The sequence below is a fragment of the Filicampus tigris genome, chromosome 1 (assembly GCF_054856515.1).
Source record: "Filicampus tigris isolate MCC_2025a chromosome 1, RoL_Ftig_1.0, whole genome shotgun sequence".
In the NCBI taxonomy this organism is placed as follows: domain Eukaryota; kingdom Metazoa; phylum Chordata; class Actinopteri; order Syngnathiformes; family Syngnathidae; genus Filicampus; species Filicampus tigris.
In genome coordinates, this window is record NC_141217.1 from 37,159,778 (window position 1) to 37,177,350 (window position 17,573).

Sequence of the window (17,573 nt, forward strand, 5' to 3'; positions counted from 1 at the left end):
AAAGGCAAAAGTCAAAACCGGAAACGTGTCATACTCACGCTCGGTTTCTCGAGCTCTCCTCCGCGCCCGCTCTCTTTCCCGCTCGCGCCGGTGGCTGAGAAGCGACTCGGTGCCCGTCTCGGTATCCAAGCCGTCACGACTGCTCACCGCGTTGGCACTACAATCAGGAAAACGTGAGGTTAAGAGAAAAAAAACAAAAAAAAAACCACAACAACTGGGACCAACACTTCAGAACGCAAGCACCGGCAACCGTTGTGCACCGTTTTTGTTGTTTAGCTCCGGGGGGGGGGATCCGCATCTCATATGAGGACTGCGTTTCAAATTCACAACCTGGAGCCAGTGTGCTACGATCGGTGATGTGTTTTCCACTGTCATTATTAGCCAGAGCAGCCGGCCGCAGAGAGCGTTACTCTGGACAATGCTGGCAATAATGAGATCCATTCAAAGTCCAGCTGCTTGCCTTGAGCATGATTTGAAGCCAGACACAGAACGCAGAGTGGCCGACTGCTTAAAACGGTGCGCGCTGGCAGATCAGGTGTGTGCGGAGCAATAAACAGGCCCGTGTTGTTGGTGTCTGGGAGGAGTCTGCAGGGGGTTGCGCAAGGGCCGGAGGGCAAAATGTTATTCAGTCAGTCTGAGAGCCGGCGGCGCTTGCGGGTCAAGAGACTTGACGAAACCCGAGGCTGGTGAGAACGCCGCTCGACGTCGTCACTTTTACTCCTCCGCCTGTCTGTCACGCACACTTTGGTAAACATGTTTCTTCCGCGAGCATCCATAATGCATGCCTGTAATAATTTATGCACATGTTCACACACAAATGAGCACATTCACCGTGCATAAACAGAAGGAGACGACGCATTCGCAATCAGCCAATAATAATAATCATCATCGTGACACTGTGCTAACATTCTGCGAGGCAAGCTGCTCGCGTTCGCCGCGCCTAAAATGGACGCCGGCAGCGACGGTGTGCAAAGCAAGGCTCACGCTTATGTTGATGCACTGTGACGAGAAGCGAGTGTAAATGGGGCCGATGGCGAGCCGTGGCTGCCCGGCCGTCGGGCCGTGGCCGCTTCTTCATCCGGGGGGCAGATTATTCAAGGCTAAACTGCAGCTGTGAACAAACGCCCACCCCCCTCTTTTTAAATCCAGCGGCCCCTTTGCCGCAAATGTCCGCCCCCTCCCTCTTGGGAAATGGAGATGGGTGCCTTTAATGTCTGCTCATCCGGATTAGCAGGCAGAAGCACATCACTTGCGCCCATTCTCAGCCCAAAACAACCAACTCTGTGCGCTCATCAAAAAGAGCCATTCACACCCACAAACACGTCAACGGCATGAAGAAGGCGCAAAAGGCAAACGACGTGCTAATCACATTCCAGCCAGAGCGGGAAAGGCTGGCTACAGCGACGAGCTTCACCGTGGGGAATTCACTCGGTTTGCCTGTCTGTCTCAAAGAGGAAAAAGAGAAAGGGCCAGCTCGCCAGAGAAAACCAGGAGGGTGGGGGGGGGGGGGGGGGATAGTCATGCGAAGGTCGCCGCACCGTCACTTTCCACCACATGGGGGCAGTAGTCGTAGCTCCGGCTGGCTGCGAACAATCAAATCAGGAGGGCCAGCAGCAGAGGGCAAACTCGAGCCCAGACGTCAAACTCTGGATAAAGAGATACAGGAGACATGACAGATTGCTTGCTCTCAATATAGAGCCACGGCCGATTGCTTTGGCCCTGCAATGACAACAACCGCCAGCCCTTCCAGTTATATTTAGAGCCGACTTTCTCTTTAGCAGGAGGCGCGATATTCTCCAGGTATTGGTCATCGGGCTGCCAAGAAAATCTTTCTGCCTGGGCGAAGGATTAAGACGGCCTGAGAGAAAAACCCGGGACGATTCCAAGTGCTCATGACTAAGAAGGGCCCAAGAAAATGAAATTAGACTATGAGTACAAAGTGGCATTCGAAGACATTAAAGTATATTAGCATTTTTTTTTTTTCAGGACAAATTGGCAATAAAGTGAACAGATACGTTCCGGACTCACACACTATAAATATAGAGGGACCATGGAAAAATGGCAAGTGTTTGCTTAAAACTCTTCCCACATGTCAAACACATTTCAACTTATCATCAAAACACACTTTTCAAACAAATCGCATCCACACTCGAACACAAAGCAGAAAATATACAGGAAATAGTGTATATATTGTAGTATGCGTGTGTTGTGGGGCTTGGTGTGATGGCACGTGACCCTCAGCGAGCAGGCGAGAGCTAACCCGCCTGGCGCAAGCTAGTCTGCGTGTGAATGTCTGTGGGTGAGCTGTGGCCAACAGTAGCTCCTGCGTGAGTGTGCTCATTGTGTTGATGAGTCAGACCTACCAGCTCACCTTTCCCAATCGTGAGGGCATTACAGATTTCTGCCATGTAAGGAGGATTCTATGCGACAGGCAAGGAGATATGTCCCATAGAAAATCCTGCAATTTTGTGGGGCCACTGTAAGTGAACTGCAACATAGCCGAGGAATGACGACAAAAAAAAAAAGGCAGTTCAAGGTGTGAATTTCAAAATCCGCCACCCATGTGGAGACCGTTGGCTCTGTCCGTATTTGGCATACAATTACTAACGTTCTATACCATCATCAGGTAACATTTTCATTTGCACTACTGTTTGATGAGCCAGCATGTCTCACTGGAAAAGACAAACTTGTTTTCTGCACCTAAAAGACTGCGCCTCGGACATCCTGAAATCACGTCCCTTGATAAAACTACAACTGCCTCCTTTTATCAAAAAAAAAAAAAAAAAAGTACAAATTCATTCAAGTAAAATTTAAACTTCTGGGGGAAATTAAAAAAAAACATTTTGTTGGAGCTATTGTTTATTTATTGTTATGTAAATCTGAAAATTGTTCTTGAAAAAATATGACTATTTTGGTAAGATGAGCACTTCCTCATTGTAACACTTTCTTTTTTCCTTCCAGTGTGTCCCTAACACTTACACACAGGAAGCTCAATCAAGCAAATATGGATGAGTGCTTTGACAGACTAATGCTACGCAATGACTGCCTGGAGACATTTACGCTGCAAAGGCTATTTTAGAACAGCAGCAGCATATGCATCATTTGTACAAATAAAAGCCAACAAGCGCCTCTATACTCCGTGGCGAGCGAGGAGGGACAAAAAGTGGCCCCGGAGCATGATTCCATAGTTCCCTTTTCGCACATATTCCACGTGGCACATTCGCACATAGTGTAGGCGCGCAGCACAACACTTCACCTCCAATCAAGCCCAAAGTGATGAATCTATGTGGCAAGCTCAAATGGGCACACTGCGCAGGAAAAAGGTCACAGAGGAGTGTGTGCTTGAATATAGGCATGCATGCACGCGTGTGTGTGTGTGTGTGTGTGTGTGTAATTGTGCATACATGACGAGCAGCGATCGGCCTACTCACTGGAAGGAAGGGGGCCGGGAGTCACCGATGCCGCCTGTTCTTTCCAGAGGAGGGGGCAGCTCTGGATGGCTCTCAGTGCACTGCGATCCTCCATCAGAGTGAGCGCTCTCTGCGAGCACCAACTAGGAGAGAAGGAGAGGACAAAGAATCAAGCATTCAAACACACACACACACACGCACAACCCAATACAATTTTATTTGTGTAGCGTAACTTTATGGGCTGCGCAGTGTTGCTACACTAAAGTAGTGTCTGAGATGGTCGCTATGGCAACAATATTTGCCTTTATCTTACGTCATCCTCACTCTCCAGACCTGACCCACGGTTTACCCAACTGTTACGGTAATTAGCTCCCCCTTGGGTTCATCATCATCATCATCATCATTAGTTGTAGTAGTAATAGTAGTATGCGACTTGTTTGTTTCGGCCAGAGGCGGTGTTGATTTGGGAATGTTTGGAGCACATTACGCTCTGTGTCAGTCAGAGGCTTTAACTTATGAATGAACCCGTACTTGTGTACTTCGATTGATGGACTTGAAACGCCTCCGAGTTGAAGTGGCACACTTAGTTGGCAGAGTGAGGCACGTGCGCTTGTTTGTATTGTTAAATGTCGGGACATATCATATCATTCTAAGGATGTACAATCACCTATGGCGGGGTATAAACTCTTGTCCATACCGCACTGTCAAGTAGAGCTGTGCAATTAATCGAAATTCAATTACAATTACGATTATTATATTCCACCATTACAAAATTGGCAGAATCATAAAAAAGGATTATTAATATGCATTTAGATTGGATATAAATGCATAGGAAATCATACTTGAATTTATACAGTTCTACCTCTTTTTTACAATAATTATTACTTTTTTTTTTTTTTGTTTCGTTTGGTGAAAGAAACATACATAATTATAGTGTTTCAAAGAAATGTATTTATCTTTATATTTTTTACATTTGAACGTTTTCTTGTTTTGTACCCAAAAATAAACGATCATTTTAATAATCGTCATTTCAATTGTTATCAAAATAATTGTGATTAATATTTTTTTCGCAATCTAGCAGCCCTACTGTCAAGTATACTAAAAATTGCTTATTATTTTTTGGTAATTTTTTTACTCTCTTGTTCGAAATAAAGACTTCAATCAATCAATCTAAAAAAAAAAAGTAAAAGTACTCTGACAGCATCGATTTCTGCATTTGATGAAAAATGCTATTTCCAGGCCACTTAACACTTAAACCCAATTGCAAGAAATGAAATGCAAACTAATTGAGAAACATTTTCATTATTTTTATCGCAGGTGTAAACAAAATATGACATGATGGACTAACAAAACATAAAAGACAGCCAACTCTGCAAATGAAATGGGCATCCTGCTGTACAATGGTGCTCATCAATAATTCAGGCCACAGCTTTAACCTCTCTCTTGGTTCTTGACTGAGAGTGGAACGGTTTAAATGTAAATCCTCTGCTAACACGACAGCTTAATTTAATTGGACATCCTTTATTGTCCCCTGGAGCCACGCTGGTAATTACACAACACTGGAAAAGCAACTCCAGTAACACGAGTGACAAATATGTTGCACCACAATTAAGAGATCTTGCTTTAGTGGTCAAAAGGAGCCATTGGCCAATGAATGTTCAAGCAGATGAACATAAAACAGAGCTAAAGACACCTATAGTAGAGCTGAAGGGTGTTTAAAAAAAGCTGTGTGGAGGCGGACACATTTGTATGAGTCACAAGTGTTGCATACAAGTGCGCTTGCACCGTCTCATCATCTGACTTACCCAGGACACCACCCGGCCGTTGAAGCAAGGCAGCTTGGCGTTGTCATCGGAAATCTCTTCTTTGACAACCCTATGGAGCAGGAACAAACACAAAGTCAGGTCAAGGGCACGTGATACCTGCACGGGTCCAGAAATGCTCCGATATTGCTCGAGATACGGACCAAGCCTGACTGCGAATAGCCCCTTGTAAGACATAAGATTTAAGAATGTTCCCATCCCATGTACACAAAAGGTATATTTCTCTCAAGTCGAGGTGTCACTTAACCAACTTCTACATTTAGCAAAACAGGATGAAGCCTTGCTAGCACAGATGTGCTACATTTTTGAGAGAAATAGAAACACACAGAACGAGTTGTACATCTTGGAGTTCAGCTCAATAAAAATGTGTTGCATGAATATTTTTGTTCAGTGTAACAAACATACAAGCACATGACGATTTCCAGCAGTCTTCCAGGTTGCAAGCTACCTGAAAAATCTTAAATAGTGCTGGGTGATCTAGAAAAATGGCTTATATTGCAATAGAAGGCTGATTATATATATATATATATATATATATATATATATATATATATATATATATATATATATATATATATATATATATATATATATATATATATATATCCTGATATAGTATTTTTCTTCAAAATGTCCTAATTACAAGTGCAAATTTAAATTTAAATTAAAAAAAAAAAGGAAAATAAAAAACAACATACAAAAACAGCACAAACTAAATATAAATTATCACACAATAAAAAGACAGGCATACCAGTGTTTCCACATGTCCGACTGGTAGCAAATTGCACTAACCCCAATGTTTGCGAGTGACACCAAGATTTCCTTTTGAGACCTTCCTAGCCTACAAATAAAACTGTGCATTAGAGTTCGTAGTACCGCTTGCAAAGTGTTCACTCGTGCAGAGACAAACATCTCAGTCGCACTAGTCCATCGAGGTCTTCTCAAGAGCATCCGCAATGCGTCATTGTCGGCCACCAGTAGACTGTACATATTGGCTCTTTTATATTGAATCCATAGGTGGGCTGCATACAGAGGTGTACAGTATGACTTGAAAAGACTCAACTGTACATCATCAGTACATGAACCGAACCCGCGCATCAGTGTATTAGCCGGAGCATACAAGATTCTACATTGCCTATAAATATCATCATCATCCGCCGTATTGGCAGTGAGGCTGTGACCGAGATATTTAACCTCATCAGTTACAGTGAGAACTGTGTTTAACAGATGAAAAAGAGGGTGGATCATGTGGTTGTCCTCTTTTGCCCTACATGTCATAATCACACTCTTTGTTGAGTTATATTGTATGTCATGCTGCAAACCGTAATCAGTACAGATGTTAAGGAGCTGCTGCAGGCCAGCAGAGCTCGGACTAAACACTACTAAATCATCAGCATATAGTAAATGATTTACAATTAAATTTCCAGCCACGCAACCAGTCTTACATGATTTGAGCCTTGTTGAGAGTTCATCCATATACAAGTTGAATAAAACTGGGGACAGAATTCCACCCTGCCCTGACTCCATTGCTTACATTAAATGGGCTGGACACATTATTCCCCCATTTAATCTGCATCGTTTATTTTTCATACCAGTATATTAAAATCCGCACAATGTATTTGGGAACACCTCTCTGTATCAATTTCATAAAAAGCTTTTGGTGATTCACCCTATCAAATGCTTTAAGAGCATCTAAAAAAAACACAAAAACTGATGAATTCTGTCTCTTGTATTTCTGGACAATGTCTTTTAATGCATATATACACATGTCTGTGCCTAACATAGCCTTGAACCCAAATTGATTATCAGTAGATGTAACCAATTGTGAAATCCTGTCCAGTATGATTGATTCCATGACTTTTGACACTACGCTAGCAAGAGCTATAAGTCTATAGTTGTCGGAATTGCCAACCTTCCCAGTTTTATCCTTAATGACTGGGGTCAATAACACAGTTAGCAGAGTGTCAGGTAAGAATCCATGAGAGAGAAAGGCTGTGAGACAAATGGAGAGCAGTGGTGCTAACCTTACGCTTGCAAACTTTTAAGTGTTCAGCTGTAACACAATCCTGCCTTATTATTAGACAGTTTAGTGACAGCTTTGAGAACTTCATTTGACACTATTATTTCTGCATGGTCAACATCATTCAAGGCAAAAGGCTCTCGCCGAAGACCATTAAATAATCTACCATGGTGCTGACGCCACGCTGAGCTCTAAGATCAATTGCACTCGGCAGATATTTTCTAATGGCCCTCAAGTGTTTTAACTCCTTCCAAAAGTCATGTGTGCTTCTACACAAGAGTTTCCTGGCCAATGAATCGGCTCTCATAGCACATTCATTTTTAACAATAAAACGCAACGCATACTTATATTGAGCATTCGTGATGCGTTTCTGTTCAAAAACCGGCCCATGTCTTGGTCATCCTGCCAGAATCCACTCCTGAGAAGCAATCCTCGAATTATAAAAAAAAAAAAAAAAAAAAAAAAAAAAAAAAAAAATCAGCGACATGTGCATTCCATCCTGGCTTTCTTTTCTTTTTGGCCTTTATCGTTTATATTGTTTTTCCAATTGACTTTAATGTACCATTTCATTTGTATAAGAATTGGATTAAGCATAAATCAATAAATCATGTCTGGAGCATCTGGAGGAATAAAGATGAATAAGACAGCTGTTGTGCTACAGACTGTATTGGAAGCTACATTAGCGTAGCCAAACAGCTAACCCAATACCACACAGGCACATACATATCAAAATGAGGCTTACACTGTAGGCACGTTTCTATATTGCACTATGATGCGGTTATATCGCACAGCACAACTTTAATAATAATCTAAAAGGGGGGGGGGAATCCAGGTTGTCACATTATAATGCATGAAAGCACATTGGCTCCTTCATCACTAGCTGTTAATTCCCACCGAAGAAAAATATAGCTTGCAGTTAACCGTTGACATGCTGGGACAAAGTTCAACGGCAGCCGGCGTCACAGCTGCCAGGCACACGCAGATGGCGCCGCGGAGATAAGATGGCCAGTACACTTACAAACGTGATGATTGGCAGTCGTTTTGTCGTTGCTGGAGCAATGTCAATGATTGACGTATCCCCACTGGAATTTGTGGCGTGCTCGAAATATGTTGCGAGATATGATAGTTGAAGCGGAGACTTATCAAATCAATCTATGAGGCGTGTTGCCCTCACTCCACCTACGCAGAGATGCTGAACAACCGGCTAAAACTCATGTAACCATAGGACGAGCGCGTGTGTGTGCGTAAAAGGCTGACTACATCAAGACATCTGTGGCTCTTTCTCAACAAATAAACACACCTTTCACAGAGGCACGTTGCTTTGTTGTTAACGTTTTTAGCATTCACGTTTCGCGTTTATAGAAGGCAGAAATGCCGGCGCCGCCTTCTTGGAATTGTTTTGACAGTTGGCAACAGTTTGAAAGCGCACTGGCGACACCTACAGAACTTGAGTGCAATAGCAAGGACTCAAACATACCGTACGGCATGTCAAGTCAAGTCGCGTAATTCACGTCTCCAAATGGTTCCGTGAAGTGTGAAAACTTTTACTTTCCATTGCGGGCAGCTAGCTAGTAAAGTGTCTCTTATCTCTGTGTCATCTCTGGTGGCGGCCATTTTGTCACTTCTGTCGACTGAAAATGACATCACAGACCCTCAGGGCTCAGATAACGACCAATCATAGCTCAGCTTCAGAAAACAGGTGAGCCGTGATTGGTCGTCATCTGAGCCCTGAGGGTCTGTGATGTCATTTTCAGTCGACAGAAGTGACAAAATGGCTGCCCCTTGAGATGGCTAAAAGCGGGTGGATTTTGCTGCTTAACTCATATTTCCTATTACTCATATTGCCTTGTTTCAACTAGTGGGCCTGCATAGAACATATTCTTGAAAAAAATAGGTTCGGGTTGACTTCACCGTTAAGGTGGTGCAAGAATCCACTTTCAATTGTTGACAAAAATGAGGAAAGGCCCAATTGAGTCTATGGAGAACATGCCATGTTGCGGCTGCGAGTCGCACGCCGGCCTCACACGAGCACCTCACGAATGTGACTGAAGCGGAATATCACCCAAAAAAATGACAGTAGGCAGTTCTTCGCCACACACTAAAAAACGCTGGCACGCTGCAATGGAAAAACTGCAAATCGCTATCGGGTACCCAGCCACCACATGCAATATACTGTATAGTCTGACTTTTTATTACACCACAAAAACAAGGTGTGATTGTAAAGGAAGAAGCGGATAGCCCCAAAGAAGAGGGGGGGGGGACATAGGTCTTGCTTACGCTTAAAACACGAAAACGGATTTTCATATTTGATTGACTGTTACATCTGCGACGTTGCTACCCCCTTCACTGGCAACTTCCAATTTTGAACCAGGGTAAAACCAGTCGCCGACATGTGGTGATTCACAAAAAGTAGTGTCAAAACCCTTCACATACAGAGCGCGACAGGAGCTGCGGATGCGGGCGGTTCGTGCCAACAACAGCTGCGACTCTCACACCCAGATGTGGGAAGGCAGAGAGGCACGAGGAGCGAGCAGTTCCGGGCAGCCAGCGAGCACTTTGGTCACGCTGACAACTTCCCCGCCACTGACACGCTTAGCCGTGCCGCCGAGGGACTGGCGCTAACGCGGCCTTCGCGGCGTGCGGAAGTGCTCGGCCGCCGAGTTAGCCGCTGTATCCACCTCAGGGAAAAGTCAAAGGAAGTGACGGCTCTGTTATGTTATTTGCATCCTCTCTCTTGCTAGCTGTGTGACCAGTTGTGAGAATAAACAAAGTATCAGCTACGCTTCCTCATTCTGCCGTTGAGCACGATGAATGACTAATCCCATAAACATCTGTTGCAAAACCTCACCTGCAGCTAAGCAAAACAATGCCATTCAGAACGCCACACGTTTCCTGACTAGCGGCTGACTATAACATCAACGACACAACGCAAGCAGGAGACGCAATAACGACTCCAAGTTGAAGACAAATTCATCTGAGACCATCATCTGATTTAGAGAGGTCCAATCGAAGATCTTTTTAGGGCCACTTTGACCAAATGTAAAACCTCTGATTCACTATTTATGAGTACTCAAAGTGGGCTCAACTTTTCATTTTTTTTCTAATATAGTACAGTCCAAGTGACTTTCATCTTTCCCTGCCAGGGGTTGTCACAGCTGCGGGATTTGTTTGGCACGGTTTTCAGACCCTTCCTGACGCAACACACCCATTTTTCTGTGTCCTTGGCTGGCTAATGGCGCACTGACCAGGAAGCCTATCCCGTCAGCCAGTGCTTTTTTTAATATACTACAGTGTATGAAACATTTATAGTGACTGCGGAGTACGGACTTCTTTGCCATATTGAATCCAAAATTAGAAAGCAACGTTTATTTTCTGTGGCATCATAGAATGACAAAGGGGTGCATGGTATGTGCATGTAGAAGGTATAATGGCCTACGGGACAGGTGCAGATTTGGACTTAAGCGCTTATTGATGATGTCATCATATCAGCCTCAGTGTGAAAGTGGCTTCAAGTACTTCTAACCACGGAGCTTGCCAGCCTTATGCATGTACGTCTACATCCAACAGTCGTCCATCCCTTGTGCATTGCCGGCTGCTTGGGAACTACAGGGGCAATGCTAGGTGCTAAGCTAACTTGCTCCGCACAACCTATGAGCTGATAAGTATCACTAAAAAAGAGTTGCTCATCATGCAATACACCGAGGCAATATGACTGAAAGTGTATCACAATATAATTATTTCACATCGGTCTATATTGATGTAAAGTATATTGAAATTTTTTTTTTTTTTTTTTTTTTTTTTACTATTGCAAATATGGACCAGAGAAAAAAGGCTGTTTCTAGCCAATTTTATTTTAACATATCGTCACTGTCCTGTGCAAAACACTTATCTCCAATTTTGGAAACTTTTTTTAATTTTCACTTTAATGCGATGTCTGTAACACAGAAACATGATTCATGTAAAAATAAGAAAATGAAAAAAAAAAAAATGGAGATAAGTGTTTTTCACATGATAGCGACGAAATAATACTTGATCTTAAAACTTAAAGAAGTCAACGCAACTATGGTGGGCCTTAGCACAAACGTAGTCAGTGGGAGTCAAATGTTAGCTTGGTGTCAAGAATGATCCTGAAGCATTTATAATTGTCAATTATTTCCACAGGCTGGCCATGGATGACGACAGGGGGAGAGGAGAAGACTTCCTTCGTCAATCAATTAGTATTTCTTTTTTTTTGTCAAACATCAATTTCGTATAAGGAATGATGACACCAATCGCTAAAGGCCATCGAAAGACAGTATAGTGTTGCCTTGACGAAATTCCACCGACAGTATACTGTGATGTGAATTTTAGGCCATATTGCATACCTTGATGTTGTATTGAAGGGATCATTTAGGCCTCCATGTTGTTCAAGATCCGTGGACAGCCTTTATGAGGCCTGCAAATAGATGCACACAAATCCTGCCAATGGCCCAACCACAGTGAATAGTTTCGATCATCAAAAGGGATATTAATTCGAAAAAAAAAAAAAAAAAAATCCACGTGCAAGTTTCGATGGAGAAACGTCAATTCAAAAGTATGACAAGGATCCTGATTTGAATCTAATCAGCAACATCAGAAAACCTGTTTTTTTGTGAAGACGTCGATATTGAGCATACTTTTCCAGCTCAAAATGGGTCAAGTGTGTACCGTTAATGTCCTTACAACAAACAATCCGGGAGAAGAGCAGTTGGCCTGAGCCATCAGAAATAGAAAAACCCACTGATTTGCCTTGATAGTATTATTAACTCTGCTTGAGACACCGAGTTATTCTGACCATTTTTGAAGTATTAGAAGTCGAAGAACAAGCAGATTCAGTAAACTATGGAAACAGCATCATGATAGTTGTCAACCATTTGCTTGGTGTTGATGAAACAAATGAGCAGCTCACGGGGCCGGGTGACTGACTGCAAACAAGAGGGGCTTGGCCGTCTTGTCTGCGACTCAAATGCAAACGCTGAGCGTGGCCGCCGGCTCCTCTGTGACCAGCATCACCTCGAGCGCACTCCGCCACACCAGCGCCAATGACGCCTGCCACAACACGCCATCAACTTCAAGTCTCTGAGCAAGCAAGCAAAGTGGGTCGCTCAATTAGCGATTTGCCTTATGAATATTGATGCCGTTACGAAAACAAAAACAACTGAAGTGTGCATTGTGCACAAATCACGCATGTCGATGCAAATGTGCAGTTAGGACTCGGGTGGGAAGTGGCGGGGCACGTCCTCGGCAATAAAGGGACAAGTCGAGCCGTTTGTCTGGCGAATGTTGATCACATTTTGCATGGTCGTTACTCCAAGGGCGGATAAAAATGGCGCACATGTATTTGGGCGATCCCAGAAGAGCGTGGCTGTTTCTTCCAGCGCGACAGGGGGTCTACTACAGAGGACCTTGCACTGGCTGCTCATTTACATTTCAAACAGCATCTCGCACTGCAAGGGATTTGATGTTTTCCTCCTCTGCTCAGCAGTCTCGGCGCGGCGGGGCCAGCGCGGCTGCCACAAAGGCTTGCCATCCTCTCTGCCTTTGACTGCCGCCGCTTCAATAGTGCGGCCAGGGCCAGACGCTGCAAGCGCGGCCTGGAGCTGCTCTCAGAGACGCCTTCAGACTCACAGCACGTAATGTTGCCATAATGTGCTCGCTGATCACCTGCGGCCCAGCGAGAGAGGCAGGAAGGCGAGGAGAAAGAGACACACCGAGCCGGGCCTGCCACCAGGAAGAGTTGCTTTCCCTCCCAAGGTCAGGCTGCAGTGGAAATGGATGACGTCTGGGGTGGAGACGCCGCCTGCCTTCCTCCGCTTCCTCCACTCGGATTGTTGCCTTTCCAGCACGTGTTACGGGATGACGACTCGTGGCGGAATGACAAACTGACATAAATATGTCGTACTCAGCACAAGCCTGTCAGATTTTTGCACCAGGACAAAGACGCCACACAGGGGGGAGTCCGTTTCTGCACTGCTACAGTATTCAAACCTGGAATAGTCAGCAAACCATCACACACACACGCTCCTTGCGAAGAATGTGATGAAGGTGCTTGGCTAGTAGCTTCAGTCTGTAAGTATCATTCTCTGACAGCGAGAGCTGACAAAGCTGAACAGGACTCGCCTAAAAATGCTCCTGGCTACACAACCAGTCAAGTGGAGGATTTGTTCATAATGTCAACAACACGGCATTACCGTCACAACAAAGTCACTCTTAATCAATGCAAACATTCAAACATGAGCTGAGTGATCTATCACAATATAAGTATTTTGTATCAGTCGTTATCGATATATAATGAATATTATTACTATTTTTTTTAACTCTTCAAAATAAGGGCCCAGAAGGAAAATGCTGATTTTAGGTCATTTTATTTTAAGCATTTAACCTTAAAGAAGAGGTTAAAACAATGATGGAAAAAAAAATCAAATTAGCAGGTCAATTTAAAGATTAAATGAACGTCTTTTTACATATAACGTGCTTAGTGGGGCTGGGAGAATCACAATGTACGTATTTCAGATTAGCCTAACGATAACTATTGATTTGTTTTTATCTATTTAAAATAAGCAAACCAAACAAATTGATTAAATATAAAATTAAAACAATTAAAATGATTAAAAATGAAAATAAATAAATAAAATAAGTATTAAGAGGAAAAATACAATTGAAAATATTTGGCAGTAAAACACTTTTGTGCACTAAATTTCTTCTTGGGTGCTTGTAATTGTGGCGCAAGTCTAACACCATACTGTAGCCTCTGCCGACGCCATACAGAATGATGGGGTCAGGGTTTGCTTACTGATTTTTTAAAATGGATTCAGTGCCGTTTCTATCGACATTGATCAGGTATCTACTGTGAGATATATTGAGATTTTGTCATATACAATTGGCCCTTAGTTTAAAATCCCTTTTCTTGTGCCAATGTATGATTGAAAAATGATACACATTTCGTTTATTTGCTAGATTTCCTCTCATTCCTATTTTATATTTCGGTAACTTTGTGAGAGATGGTGTGCAATCACCACACAACAGTTTGTGGGTACACCGCCTCAGACTACATAAAAAGCTGTGTAAAAAAAAAGTGACTTTACCAACATATTAATCTCCAATTATGGTTGACATCATTTGAGAGGCAATGCATTTATTCTTAAGGTTTGTACATAATGACGGTGGTGTGTAAAAAAAATGTAATGCTGTTCGAAAGGGGCATAAGCAAGCTACACAACATCCTTAAAGCCATTTTCTCCACTACGAATCCTGATTAGGGGGACAGGTGAGTTGGAAGCTACGCCAGCTGGCTTTTGGCATGGCTTGGGGTACACCCTGGACTCCAGTCGCCAGTCAATCAAAGGGCAGAGGGAGAGGAAAACAACACCCACAATCACACCCGGGGCAATTTAGTCTCAAATGAAGCCAAGATGCACGTTTTGGAACGCCACAGAGCTAGAGGTTCAAACTCAAACCTTCGAAGGCAATACTCATGCACGGTGTAGCTAGCACAATATCATTATAAGACCATATTAGTCAGTCTGCCTGACTATTGTGGAAGAAGAATCTGTGTCAGCGTAAACGTGCAGACCTGATCACAGCGATCCTGAACATCGAGAGTGGCCATTCAAATGCACAATTGGATGTTTGATTCGGCCCTTGCATTGTCTCATTAGACTGAGAAAATCGCTATTCGAGATTTTCACATCAGTGAAGTTCTTCTTCACTGTTCTTTGGAATACAATCAAGATTGAAATGTTAAATGCATATAAATGTCCTCCCACAAAGCATAGTAATAACGACGCCGCTCTCCCTCCTCATCACCGAGCTGTTCACCTGCAGTCGGTGTTCCTAAAGAAGTGACACAACAACAAACGAGAACGTGCGTGTGCATGTGAGTCATGATGAGCCCACGCATGGATCTGGTGTGAGCTCGAACACTCGTGCGGCTCGTCCACCGCGCACTGGACCGACCGCCGGGAATAATAAGCAGGTGCCAGGAAGCGTGCAAACACGCACGGCGCCTTAGGGCCACTCGCGCACGATAATAAGGACAAGCCGCACAATAACAACAACAATAACAACAACAACAGCAAAACATCGCGGGCACTCACCCGAAATCCTGGTCCATCGATTTGAAGAAGAATTTGTAGCTGTGGACGGGCCGATTGTTGAGCACATTTTTGAAATCGGCTAAGGTGACTTTGTCCGGAGAAACCGCCAGTTTGACCAGATAGGGAGTCTCCTCCTCGTCGATGTGATAAATGATTTTGGTCTCCGCCATGAGACCGAGAGGAGGGCAAGCATTGGCGAAGGCACACTGCAACAGAATGGCAAGAAGCAGGCCTGCCTGGCCGCCCGCCTGCCTGCCTTCCTGCCTTCCTGCCTGCCTGCCTGCCTGCCCGCCTGCTACGCTTCAAAGCAGCGAGCAGCACGCGCTAATGAAAGAGCGTCCACCTGGGGGACGAGCCCAGCGTGGATTCCGACATGTTCGCCTGCGTCACGCCCGTCTTTCTGCTCCACGGCGCTCCGGTCGCTGTAAAACAGGAAGGGACAGTCAGTCCACATCCTTGCCATTTGCTGCTGGGAGGAACGTTTGCTCGCCTTTCAAGCGCCCCGTTGGCGACACGCTGCTGGCATCTAGTGGCGGCCTCGGAGATTACGCACATAGGCAGCTATTTGACATCGGCGGGCGCCTTTGTCAATACCTTGTATACGTCTGCGTCGCCGCCATATTGGATGTGCAGAAGTGGATGACCTCATTCATTTGCTGTATTTTTATTGATTATTTTATAACAGACAATCACTATTTTACGTCGTTCAATTACCTGACATGTTTCGGTGTGTTATTTCCGCCTTCATCAGAGTGTCATTGGTGTAGTTGTGACGCGTCTTTATCAGATGATGTTCCATGACAGGCAAGTCACACCCCCCGCTGTCGGTTCACCCCTCCAGGATGCTTCTCCAGGTGGTAGAGACCATGAAAGCTCCTCGTCCCTGTTGATGGTTCCGAGGGCGTGACTTACCTGTCAAAATTGACAGGCAAGTCACGCCCTCATGGAGCATCAGCTGATAAAGACGCGTCGCAACTACACCAGTGACTCTCTGATGAAGGCGGAAGTAACACGCCGAAACATGTCAGGTAATTAAACGACCTAAAATCACTATTGTCTGTTATAAATGAATCAATAAAAATAATATAGATAACAAGGAAGACAAAAAGAATTTAATACAATCATTCATTTGCTGCTTGGAGATGCAGGAGCGTAGCTAGACATTTTTCAGTGGGTGGCCAGGATGACACAACACATCAGTGAGGTGTGGCCACGTGTGCATACGTCATTTTTGTAAATCATAGCATTCACGGTGAACGATAAAATAACAAAATGAAATAAAATGCACACCTACTCACAAAAATGGCCATCACACTCATTATCAAGCTTGAGCAAGTCAAAGTAATAAGCTACATTGTGCTAGGCTTAGTTGACCACATAATGCCATTTTCTCTACTGTGGCTTTGCTTTTGTTTACTATCTCGCAGTCTACTTCTATCTCATGCATTGATTCGCTAGAGCCAATAGGAGTGGTCAATTGTCATGGGTATCTGACACCATTCTGCATACTGCAATCAATGATACCAAGCGTTCATTTTATCAATTTAAAACAGGTACTGTTTGGATAAACAGATTCCAACAGGCTGTTGTTGAACATTTATTTATGAATTTATTTTGGGGTGTGAGGAGGGGGGTTACATACACAGTAAGAAACTACTTCGATACATAAAAACAAATTAGGATAGTACCATCAAAATGTGTCACAACATTTGGTGATTTTGTCCACATACAGTAAATTAACATTTGCAAATTAAAATACAGCAGGATTTGTGCAAAAACAAGAAAAAAAAAAAAACAGGGCAAAAGCAACTATCATATAAAAAGAGCTGTGACCTAGCAGCTCTGCATGCATGCACATTATACTTAAAGCATGCTGGAAAATGAAATAAAATGTATGTTACACTACATACAAAACAGTTAAAAAAATCATGACACCTCATATTCAACATAAACAATAAAATATCAAATAAAAGTGACGGTAATTTTCTGAAATGCAAGTGATGAAATAAAAACTGAAGATGCAAAAGCTTTGTGCTGTGTTGAGTTTCAGCAGAGGGAGTGTGCCTCCTCTGCTTTGTTGCCTTCTCTCTCTCTCTCTCTCGCTCTCTCTCTCTCTCGCTTTCTCTCTCGGCGTTTGCCCTGGTCCAGCCAGCAGCGTCTCCACGGCGACTCACTTGCACAGCTTGCCATCAAAGTCTGCATGAAG

The 17,573-nt window shown here is 43.7% G+C and overlaps 2 protein-coding genes across 2 annotated transcripts in view; both read right to left on the bottom strand.

Moving 5' to 3' along the window:
- Positions 1 to 16,269, bottom strand: part of LOC147153932 (segment polarity protein dishevelled homolog DVL-1-like) — a 31,399-nt gene extending 15,130 nt beyond the window's left edge. The window contains exons 1-5 of the mRNA XM_086037976.1: positions 16,082 to 16,269; positions 15,368 to 15,972; positions 5,216 to 5,285; positions 3,432 to 3,553; positions 39 to 157 (exon numbers count right to left, since the gene is read on the bottom strand). Of these exons, the coding sequence (XP_085894102.1) occupies positions 39 to 157; positions 3,432 to 3,553; positions 5,216 to 5,285; positions 15,368 to 15,537 (481 nt within the window). The 5' untranslated portion in view covers positions 15,538 to 15,972; positions 16,082 to 16,269. The remainder of the gene's footprint in view (positions 1 to 38; positions 158 to 3,431; positions 3,554 to 5,215; positions 5,286 to 15,367; positions 15,973 to 16,081) is intronic.
- A 682-nt stretch (positions 16,270 to 16,951) lies between these two features.
- Positions 16,952 to 17,573, bottom strand: part of LOC147153933 (matrix remodeling-associated protein 8-like) — a 10,057-nt gene continuing 9,435 nt past the window's right edge. The window contains exon 10 of the mRNA XM_086038003.1: positions 16,952 to 17,563. Within this exon, the coding sequence (XP_085894129.1) occupies positions 17,538 to 17,563 (26 nt within the window). The 3' untranslated portion in view covers positions 16,952 to 17,537. The remainder of the gene's footprint in view (positions 17,564 to 17,573) is intronic.